The 11742-nt window shown below is 45.2% G+C and overlaps 2 protein-coding genes across 2 annotated transcripts in view; one reads left to right on the top strand and one right to left on the bottom strand.

Annotated features, from left to right (window-relative positions):
• Positions 1 to 2480: 2480 nt before the first annotated feature.
• Positions 2481 to 7467, bottom strand: LOC311246285 (prostaglandin reductase 3-like). Its single transcript, XM_084336424.1, has 2 exons — positions 6907 to 7467; positions 2481 to 4030 (listed from the first exon to the last, which is right to left on the bottom strand). Exons 1-2 carry the CDS (start codon positions 7182 to 7184, stop codon positions 3100 to 3102), a joined length of 1209 nt encoding a protein of 402 aa, XP_084192550.1. The 5' UTR covers positions 7185 to 7467; the 3' UTR covers positions 2481 to 3099.
• A 1200-nt stretch (positions 7468 to 8667) lies between these two features.
• LOC311246284 (teashirt homolog 1-like) overlaps positions 8668 to 11742 on the top strand; it is a 52645-nt gene continuing 49570 nt past the window's right edge. Inside the window, exons 1-2 of the mRNA XM_084336423.1 lie at positions 8668 to 8827; positions 9341 to 9965. Coding sequence (XP_084192549.1) covers positions 9926 to 9965 — 40 coding nt within the window. The 5' untranslated portion in view covers positions 8668 to 8827; positions 9341 to 9925. The remainder of the gene's footprint in view (positions 8828 to 9340; positions 9966 to 11742) is intronic.

Here is an 11742-nt window from a genome sequence, read left to right as displayed (position 1 = left end):
TTGATTTACGGCTTTCAGGTGAGGAGGAATTTTTTTGATGTGTCGAGTCTGTGGTGATTTTGGAGACTGGGAAAATACAGTTTTCTTACCTTGTAGTAGTGACGTGAATATTTAGGAAAATAGCTTTAGGATCACTTCTGTAAAGAAAGACTTCGCTGTGGAAGAGAAATAAACCATTTGGATATCTTTGTTTTACACCGGAGCGGCTGTGGACCTTATTTTTCTTTATCAACGAACGTACTACTCACGAGTAAGCAACTTTAACCAGTAGAGTGGAACGTCTGCCCTCATAACTAGAATCTTGTCTCTCCGGTGTTCAGCTTAAAGAGAGACTTGATCATATTCACACATTTGAAACAGAGTCGTAATGTTTCATAGAAACAACATGTGTGAGTTCTATTTTAGGCTGGATGTTTCCCTACCCTCCCTGGTTCCGTTTCACTACATAGGGTTACAATGCAACAGATTTGGGAAAACCCAGAAACTCTGGTGGAAATAGGTGGTAGTACGCAGAAGCTTCTGTACCGACTCTGTGGGCAGGAAGTAGAGGGTGGGAGGTCTAGGCTACTACTCCCTCCCTTCCCCTCCCTTAAATATCACAGTGGATGTTCACCGTAAGACAAGTATAGTCTGTTGCATGGCCTCCTGCACCATGATTCACTGGAAAAAAAAATAAAAAAAGGATTCGGATGGGTTTTCAAATGTCACGACGTGCTCTCCTCCACACTGCCTTTAGATAGCCTGCCGTCAGACCCTTCATGTTACCTCCAGAGTCTGAGGAGACTAACACGGAAATAAATAAATAAAATAAAACACCCATCGAGAACAGAAACGTAAAAAAAATTTAAATAATTATTTTGCTGCTAAATACTGTTTTTAGAGATGACCAAAAAAAATACAGAAATATCATCTAAAAACCCCGAATAAAGGTTCCAGCCGCTGAACCTGAGGAGGCGTGTTTTTCAGAGTGTGAGTTATGGGGTCACCGAGATGAGAGCGCTGGAAACCGGTGAACTACGGTGCATTCCGCTACACCCGGAACGGTGTCACGTCAGTGAAAAGAACGGCGTTTAAGTGAAGACATTGGGGCTAGGGGTGGTGGTTTACCGTAGCGTGCGTGTGGGGGGGTTCAAACTACCTCTCTACCCGGTCGGCGTGTTTGTGATTTCTTCGCGCACGCAGCCTGGCGAACATAGCAGCTATGCGTGCTGGGGTCTCACCTGTAACGCATTTCACACGGGGATATTTTTCGAGTGGCCACCTGGATGAGGGAATAATGTGTCCACAACGCATGAACACTCTGCCCCCCCCCCCCCCCAGGTGGGACCAGGTGTTTGTTTTAGCTTTAGCGTATGTACAGTATACGAATACACCGCACGGTCCTTAACATATCTAATTATCTCATCTTGGTGATTAAAAGACGGGGGAAACTGCTACAGCGGTCAACAGCAAAACACATGCCTGTGGAATGTCACCGGCATAAAAATACCACTTAGGCATTTTTTTCTCCCTCTCTCTCCTTTTGCCCAACAAAGCACATTTGTGGGTAAAGAGGTTAGTAACATTTTCCCCTTTAAAACAGTTTGACAATGTTATTCTGTGTGTTGTATTTTGAGAGAACCTGTAATCATTTGACTAAAATTCCTGTAACGCAAGTCGCACCCCCCCCCCCCCCCCCCCTCCCTAAAAAGAAAAGGGAAAAAAAGGAAATGAAAAAAGCGTGTCAAAGGGCATTCCACGAGACATCCAGTTTAAGTGGTTTTCTGCTTGTTGTGTGTGTGTGTGTGGGGGGGTATTTTCGAGCCCAAGTTCTGGTTAGCTGGACTAATTTTTTATTATGTGCAGCTCGGGGCGTGTGAATGGAAAGATTGATTATGTGAATGCAGTTTCTGTCAGCGGGCAAACAGGCAATGAAATACCAAGCACACCTGGAGCCGTGCTCACTTTCTGACGAGCAGGGGGGCCCGACATTGAGGCCGATTAGAAGAACAATGAACTCTATCATAAAATATTTATGGGAATATAAAGGACTGGAGAGCGCTTAAAAGCAATGGTATGATTGAGCTCAGAATTTAGTAAGAATCATCTGGAAACGGCCCGGGACCAGAAAATAAAGTATACGTCGAGGCAATAAGGATACTTTTTTCTTTTTTAATTAGCAATTTTATAACTGCATTTGTATAAAACAAACATTATGGTTAACGGTCAAGGTTTGTGTGTGTGTGTGTGTGGGGGGGGGGGGGGGGGGGGTGAAGGGAGGGAGAGAGATTTGCATTGCTTATGTAATAGCACTTTAAATACATATAATTGTGACATTTCCTCATTACTCGTTTAATCCACTGGTCAAATACGGAATATGGACTTTTAAACCTTCCGGTGATATGATAAAAGAAAAATCATCAGTTAATGTATCATTTAAGATGTACTGTACTAAAGAGCTATAATAACATGGACACAATAACCAGACTTCCACTCAATGACAGGATTGTGTCACATTGCTTTATTAATGCTTTACAATCTTACAAAATATAAAGAATATTAGGGACCGTTTTAAATCATCTGGAGCAGCATTACAAGAAAATATTAGTTTCAAGCTTTAAGGTAATTAACCAGTATTAATTTAATTTGAGCATTTTAAAGTGACAATCATCCATTCCACAGTGATACACAGTATGATTGTAGTGCATTAAAGGGACACGGACAACAACGCTGATTTATTTTGCACATAATCTCACACACATCCAAAAACAGTTTTGCACACATTCATTTAGTTTGACAGACAACCAGTGATGTCATCGGGGACATTGAATCCTTGTGTTGTGTTAATTACAGCTCAATGAAATGATAAGGCGGCAGTCCCTATGAGACGAGGTATTGCTATTTTTTCATGTAGCCGTAATTAACACAACACAAGGATTCAATGTCCCTGATGACATCACCGGTGTCACCGGACATATTCAAATTAATTGAATCTCAATAACTGTCAAACTAAATTAATCTGTGCAAAACTGACTTTCTGGACATAATGAGATTATGTGTAAAATAAATCTACATTGTTTTTTTTTGGTGAAGTGCCCCTTTAAGAACGTGGTACACACATCAGAGCTTACTGTTGGCAGCAGAGGGAGGAGTCACCTCCACCACAACCTTCCCCAGGTTCTTCCCAGCGTACATGTAGTCCACGGCCCTGAACACTGACTCCAGGCCTGTGAAGCGGCCCTCTGGGGACAACTCCCCGCAGTCCACCTCGCACACCAGCTTCCCCCGGGCCAGCATCTGCATCATGGCGCCCAGAGCCTCCTTGTAGTCTCCGAGGAAGTGGGGCAGGAAGAAGCCACGGACGCTGGCCGACTTCTGGAGCAGCTTGACCGGCAGGGTCCCCCCGCGGACGGTAGGGATCCCCGACGCCGTCTGGTACCCCGAGATGAACCCGATCACTATCAACCTGCCCTTGTTGGCCAGAGAGTTCACCGCCAGGTCAAAGATGCTGCCCCCTATCGACTCGTAGACCACGTCCACGCCTCGCGGGTACTCCTCCCGCAGCGTCTTGCTCAGGTCCTCCGAGGTGTAGTTGATGGGCCGGTCGCAGCCGATGGTCTTGAGGAAGCCGGCTTTCTCGTTAGAGGAACAGGTGCCGATGACGTGGCAGCCGGCCTGTTTGGCAAACTGCACGGCGAACTGTCCCGTTCCGCCGGCGGCGGCCGTCACCAGGACGGTCTCTCCTTTGGACAGGTCGCCCAGACGTTTCAGGGCGATGTAGGCCGTGGCGCCGCTGAGCAACAGGGTGAGGAACTCCGGCTTCACCGCAGGGACGGGCACGCTCTTCTTACTCGGCACCACCGTGTACTCGGCAAAGGCCCCGTCTGAGAGGTACGCCACCGTGTCCCCGACGGTGAAGCGCGCGCTGGCGCTGAGGCCGAGGCCCACCACCTCGCCGATCCCTTCGAACCCGGCGTCGAACGGAGGCTTCAGCGACGGGTCGTAGCGGCCCGCCGAGAAGTTCACATCCGAGGCGTTGATTCCGACGAATCTGTGGTGAAATCACGAGAGAAAAAAGACAGAGTGAATTAGAAGTTGGAAAAGAAGATTGTTATTATTTTTCATTATCTCGTGGTGAAGTTATTAATACATGCGTGATATTCACAACGGTATCGTAACACATTTCACACGTCGAAAGATACAATAAGAAGGATACGGTGCTGGGTACAATCACTACTGTAAACTTAGATTATACACACTGTACAGAATACATCTCTGAAGGTCAAGGCTTTCGGCTCCGCTTCCCTACGTAGAAACATGTGCGACCATGTGATGCAAACACTGGGGTTTGTTTTGGCAATGGTTCCCTTTCCCTCTTGGAGAAAGCAGTCGTTAACACTGACAGGGAAAAGGCTTGTATCAGAAAACACATTGCATGATGTCACCGGCGCTCATTGTTTTCAGAGACTCACGAGAACAAACTGCACTTTAAAAAAATTCTGGGATCGTTTTTTTTTCTTTCTTATTTTTCTTGCCTCGACATGAAAATAGTTGTTTTCATCTCAGTTGATGACATAGAGGAAGAAGAAGAGGACGAAGAAGAAACAACGGTGGAAAAGGAATTTATAAATAAATCATTTACGGTGTGTTTTTTGTGCAGCAGAACGCACGCTGCGTCTCATCACTGCGAATGTCACAGGTGTATTTTGGTCTCTCAGATAACGCCGGCGTGGTGTGTAGACGCAAACAAATGGGTCAGATTAATACAACAAAATAAAAAAAACACCTTGATTTCGACTGCCTACGGAATCAAGTTTATGTACGTGGAAATCTGTCCTGTCACGCGATTATCAACAGAAGGATCTGTGTTTTATTTATTGGCTGAAGCTCTACGAGTTCTGTTGAAAGTTGAAGGCAAAAAATAATCTAATTAAAAAAGATCGAAGGCTCATTTGAGCATCAGTTGTTCACTTATCAATGTATCGCTGCTAATCACTTTGGCAGGTCTCTTTTACACACAATAATCAGCAGCACAAACAATGGAAAGTAATTTTCCAATATACAGTATATAAATGCAGGTGTGCCTAAAGAAAAAAAGGCATTTTCAACCAGAACCCAACTGAGTGACATTTCTGATGTACACAAGTCAGATTAATATTTATATAATATTATTTAAATACTGTAGCAACTTTAATAGCGTTTCTCTGTAGACCTGGTTAAGATGTGATAAAAAAAATCCTTTCATTGAAATGTTGCCTTAAGATGGCGGTCAGTGTGTTCAAAGAGGATCATGCTCCACTTATAATAATGCATAAAGGTCACAAGGTCACAAGCAGGCCTACTATCCACGGTCAGCCTCAGCTATCCCATTAAGGAAACAACTACTGTACTGGTTGTATCTTCTATTTTAAAATGACAATAACGCTGAGAACATGTAATTGAACTATAATTACTCACGTCGTCGGAACATGAAATAAATTAAATATATAGCCGGTATATTTCTATGTCCCACTCGTAGGATATGCATTTATTTACATAATGTGGATCGGCTGATATTGTGCTGTGTAGCCAAATATAAATTTGGCCTACCTATTTTAAATACCTTCTCCTGATGTTTGTAAAGCGCATTGTATTGCAACTACTGTATGTATAAAATGTGCTATATAAATAAACAGATTGGTGTGGATCTACACATTTAACAAATGCCAGGAGGACACACCTACATACACTCAGGAGTCATTCTCACATTAGGACTGATTTTTTTAATAGCGCTTTTGGATACACGTAACAAACCACGTCAACATGTCAGTCAGAACTACTCTCATGTGGGAGAGAGAAAACTAGGAAACTAGGAAATCTATAGCCACCTTTATTCCGGAGGGAAAACCGTATTGTACAAGCTGTTAACATCAGGGCTAGAGTGACCACTGCAGGTCACCCGGGCCTCTCGCTGTGCTTCCAATCATCAAATTATTACTTTAAGTTTTCTTAACTAATTAAAATATGTGTCCACTATGACTGAGTGGGGAGGAGGAATGATAGAAAACGGTTGCTATTTTGCACACACACAAAAAAAAAATCACACGATTGTTAACGTCTTCCTTTTGGGGGTTAAAATGATTTGATCCTGGTCATCATCTCACAGATTGAATGAACTCATCCGCCTGTCGGTAGATTCTGTTGTCGAAACGGCACGTACTGTAGGCTTTGGGTCAAAGGTTGTATAGTAGCTCCACGAGTACAGGCTACTGATCACGTCACTACCGTGAGTAACGGACATTTACACGTCGACATTGTACATCATTCACTCATTCTGATTTTTTTTTTTTTTTTTTTACAGTAAATTACACTGTAAATTGGAGTAGGCCTAATGAGCATTTATGACCGAAGAAAATGCATGGATGAAGTAGTGGTGTTGGGGGGCTAGTAGTGGGTGATATAGGTGGATGGTAGAGCAGCCGCAGCCCTCTCCTCTCCCCATCATCTCCTCCTGGTCTGTCTGTCTGTGCCAGCAGTCTGTACTGTAACTGTACCCCCCGCTGACTCTCTGTGTGCAGGTCGGTGATGACGTAAGGAGAGACAAGAGAAAGATGGATTGATAGACAAACAGTAGGGGCGGAACTTGGAATATACAGTAAAGCTATTCCTCGTCGTTTTTATTTTTTTTTGCCATCTTGTAATAATAATCGCGGTGTTGTCGCGTCACTCACCGTTGGATTTGGCGGTTAGGAGGTAAGAGCAACCTCTTTTTTTCTTGTCCAACTTTCACAACAGACTAGAGTATATATTTAACATAATCAAAACAATGATTCAAAAATAGCTTTATAAATATACGAGTCGTCTATTCACGTGAATATGGGGAGAATGTTATCGTCTCGCAGATCCAGTTTATTCTAACACCCCCCCCCCACACAAATAAAAACTTACCGATTTCTGACCAGCAAGTCGCCGTCGCCGGGTGTCGGTACCGGAACCGTTCGCAGGGAGACGGCCTCTTTGAAATTCGGACTAAGCTTGGTGACGAGCAGTTTGTTCATGGAGCTCGGTATCGAGGAACCGTGGAAATCCATGAAGTGCGCGGAGTACGACAGGTCTATGATGGACCGCCGCGGCACCGAACCCACAACAACAACTCCCCGGCGGTAACGGACTTTGGACAACAACACGCTCCTACCGCGTCTCAGCCACAGCAGCGCACCGGGCATGACTTCACGAGCGAGCGTGAACAACGTGAACAAAGTTCACGGACACGTCAAGTGCACGGACGGTAGCTCAGGTCGGTTAGCCTCTGCACAGCTACCTAGGCCACGGCGACCAGTGCAGTTTAAAACATAATCACAACAACATTCGACGATCGTTGATCTACAACTAAAGAAATAATACGATCATAGAATAATCGCCTTTTCACTATTGAAATGTTGCAACGGTGCAACGGTGTTGTTGTAGTTACTGTAGCAGTGTGCTGCTGCTAAGACTTGTCGCTAGAGTCCCTCCCCTTCCCGGACACGACACGTCCTGTAGTTAATAATAAGGTGAAACAAATCAATCCTCATCTCTAACATCATGTCCCTCTCACCCGTTAGTTACTACTGTACTAACTGTAACAAATACATTCTAAATACTCTCGTCTATTATTGTAGTCCATGGTGGCGCAAACACGACACCGGTAAACGCGCGGACCATCGAATGCGCATTTCAGGCGCACATGTGAGATGCGTCTCTGTTGATTGATTGATTGATTGATTGATTGAAAACTTTATTAACAGATTGCAGAATAGGTACAGTACAGTACAGCTCAATATACACACACAATTGTTAAGGGGATGCAGACCAGAGAAAGACTTTCGTCTTGTTTACATCAGGGTCCCCCATTTTCAATTCATCATAATATGACATTCATGACATACAGATAGACAGTACTGCTACATCTATACATTTATGATGACATACCAGATTTGCAAATACAGTACTGTTTGTGATACAAGAAGAGTCCAGAAAAGAGAGTATATAATATATGCGTCCACCTGCAGCCCGTAGGACGTGTGTATTCATTGGTATATCATCTGTCATATTGCTTTGAGCAGTATACTATACACGTTTTTCCTGTGTGTTTTTGTTTGTTTTTAATTATAGGTCTTATTACTATATAATATAGTATCACTGTGTGATTTCCATCAAAGTTGTTGTTGTTAATAACAACCCACTCCACTGGTAATAATACCGAAGGGTCGCCTATTGTTTCCGATTCGTGTCACGACAAGTTTTGTCCGAAGTTGCTTTATCAATATTTCAAAGGAACAATTTGACATCATCCAAGTGATTCTTCCAGCCTCTCTCCCCTCTCTCTCTCCTTTGTCAGTCGATTCGATTTTAAGCAGAGGAGGGGGGAAAAACAAGACAATTAAACAGATTGACAGGTAGCTCCACTGTCAGGGTGACGCTCCGAGAGGGAGAGAGGGAGAGAGGGAGGAGTATAACATGTAGCAGAAGCAGCCACTCGATGCGTCTGTCTGTCAGCAGAGACTGTCTGAAACCAACGCTGCTTCTGGAGCCACACTGCGCTTCATTTTTTTCCCTTCACCGGAGCAGCAGACGGAGAGAGACCTCGGCTCTCTCTCTCTCGCTCTCTCTCTCTCTCTCTCACTCCCTGGAGTTTTTACTGAAGAGAAATTAGTTCATGTCGATCTCTTCTTCGCGAGGAGGGTGGAGGAGGACGCCCCGCACCTTGTTTGTTTGTCTTTAGTAACGCAGACGCCCCGCCACCACCACCTAACCACATCAATGCGTCTGTCTCTACACGAGATGAGCGGCGGCCGGTGAAAATCATTTTCACGACTCTCCAAAAAACGTAAGTAGAAATTCCCCAACCGCCCGACATGAACGGTCGAGGCGAGGGGGATAGAGGGAGAGAGAGAGAGACGGAGGGGGGAGAGATAGAGAGAAAAAAGTATCCGCGCTGGCGGTGAGGCTTGATCTGTGGCTGAGGCAGGGTGGCGTGGATGTGGGCTCAGGGTGGCGTGGATGTGGGCTCAGGGTGCTGGGCTCAGGGTGGCGTGGATGTGGGCTCAGGGTGGCGTGGATCTGTGGCTCAGGGTGGCGTGGATCTGGGCTCAGGGTGCTGGGCTCAGGGTGGCGTGGATCTGGGCTCAGGGTGCTGGGCTCAGGGTGGCGTGGATCTGTGGCTCAGGGTGGCGTGGATCTGGGCTCAGGGTGGCATGGATCTGGGCTCAGGGTGGCATGGATCTGGGCTCAGGGTGGCATGGATCTGGGCTCAGGGTGGCATGGATCTGGGCTCAGGTGCGTGTGGTGACAGAGGGACTGACATTAACCATCTAACCGTCTGTTTTCTCTCTCGTTTCAGATCTGTGGCTCAACAACAAGAAGAGCGCTGACAACGGGAATACATATCAAAGCTGCAGCGCGCCCCACACTGGACTTATTTGTTTTGTTTATTATCCTGAGTTTTTATTTATTTTGGTGCGAAACAAAGTGAGATAGTGACCCCCCCCACCGATGGCAGTAGTAGGGTGGGAGTGACTGAAACTTGGCTTCGAGAAGCTCTGCCTCTTCCCCCCCCTCTCTGCCACAAGAGACATGAAGGAAGATGATCTTTGATAGACACGACGCCGACAGCTGGCCAAATTCTTTCATCTTTTTAATATCGCAGAAACTTTTTTATTGTTTACCCTCTGCGTTTTATCATCTTGTTACACTTCACAAAGGACTGTAATTACCTTGTTGTTACAGCTTCAGGTGTTGCTGGACTGAAATTCCACAATTACCCCCCCCCCCCACCTCCATCCATCCATCCAAAAAAGACGAGGCAGTTTGAATAGGACATTCTGACACTTCGACTATACGAGTTCAAGCCTCGGGATGATTTTTCGCCACTGATTCATTCTAGTAAATTCCTGCATGAGAAGCGCCGTGGAAAGTGACGGTCACTATGCCGAGGAGAAAGCAGCAAGATCCGCGGCGATCAGCAGGTATACCCCCCCCTCTCTCTCTCTCTCTCTCTCTCTCTCTCTCTCTCTCTCTCTCTCTCTCTCTCTCTCTCTCTCTCATACACACACCACCATTTCCCATTCCCTGGTCCAATAGTAGCTTATAGCCTTCCTGATTATTTACATTCACAAGATGAAACAATATTATTGTTACAATATTATTGTTTCATCGTGGCCTCGTGTTGTGCAAGTTGTAAATCCATTTTTGAGTGGAATCTTCGAATAGGCCAACTATTCCAACATGTCTTTTATTATAGGCCCCACACTACAACTAGTGGTTGATCCGTTATGTTGTTGTTGTTGTTGTTGTTGTTGTTGTTGTTGTTGTTGTTGTTGTTGTTTTGTGTAAATTACGCACAAGCGAAGCATATGACACATAAGTCAAATGTGCCCACTGGGCCAGTAAAGTTCTCCTAGACTGGCTAGATAAAGTAAATGGCACGTTATGGCGCATAAAGGCTGCTTTTCAGGGTTCAAGAGTGAGTAATGATGAATAATTGACTCGAAAAGAGGGGGAGAACTGGCGAGAAGCGGTTTTCTTTCTTTCTGTTTTATTAGAGGATTGCCATCCTTGATTTGATGCGTGATTGATCGCCTGTCATGTGGCAGCCTTTGATCTATTCATCCCTGATAAACATCAATAAATCTCTCCATGGAGAAACTCATGCTTCTGGCAGATCTAGCTTTCAAGAGGACACCCCCCCCCTTGTCGCTGAGCCAGGACACCCCCCCCCCTTCCAAGAAAGAGAAAAGTTTCTGAATTAGGGGAAATCCGTATCTTGATTCTAGTGAAAATGCAGGAGGAAGATGGAAGTGTGTGTGTGTGTGTGTGTCGAAAAGATCACAGGAAAAAAACAAGGGATAGAATAATAAATTTTGAGGCATTCGAATCTCCACTTCCTCCTTAACTTAAGATGAATGATGTTTCTACCTTTCTGTCCAAATCTAGTCTCTGTGATTCAGCCTAGCAGTGCAACAAATACCCACACCTCTCTCCAGAGTATATAGTCTTAATATGATCCACACAGCAGCTCTGATTAAACTAGATGTTGGTGAAGGCTATGACAAGGTTCACTTGTAGTGATTTTGATTTCGACTCCCCCCCCCCCCCCCCCCCCCCCCCCCCCCCCCGGGCCCCCGCCCTCGCTTCCCTCTTGCCTCTCCAACCTTTAAACAAAATGTAAATGATTGACAGGCTTTTCCTACCTTGGTGCTAATGAGGCAGAGGCTTTGAAGTTAGACATTAACAACCGCAGTGAACAAAAGACAGTTATAGAATTTTAAAGAGATTTTTTTTTTAAATAGGAGGCGCAAAACGGACCAAACAGGAGGCCCCGGAGACTTTGAACTCGGCAGGTTTTAAATTGTTTAAAATCATTTAAAACAGAAGAGGAGCCAGGGATGGCTGTGTTATAGGAGAACATTCAACCAGTGCTCTCTTTCTTCTGCTCTCTCTCTCTCTCTCTCTCTCTCTCTCTCTCTCTCTCTCTCTCTCTCTCTCACATGATTGGTTAGCACACAGTGTGAAGAGAGGTTAGGTCCTCAGTGACCATCGTCTCCAGTTGGGTGAAACAGGGTATCGGTGGTGATGGTGGTTGTGACGGTCGGGGGGGTTCTCAGCTCCTCTGGTGTTTCCCACGTAGAGAGAGAGGGAGAGAGAGAGAGGCAGGAAAACAAGGCATCACCACCTTGACCCCCTTCCACACACACACACACACACACACACACACACACACACACACACAACACACACACACAC

This window comes from Notolepis coatsorum (genome assembly GCF_963971535.1).
Source record: "Notolepis coatsorum genome assembly, chromosome: 19".
Taxonomy (NCBI): domain Eukaryota; kingdom Metazoa; phylum Chordata; class Actinopteri; order Aulopiformes; family Paralepididae; genus Notolepis; species Notolepis coatsorum.
Note: the sequence above shows the minus strand (reverse complement) of the source record. Positions and strands in the feature narration are given on the sequence as shown.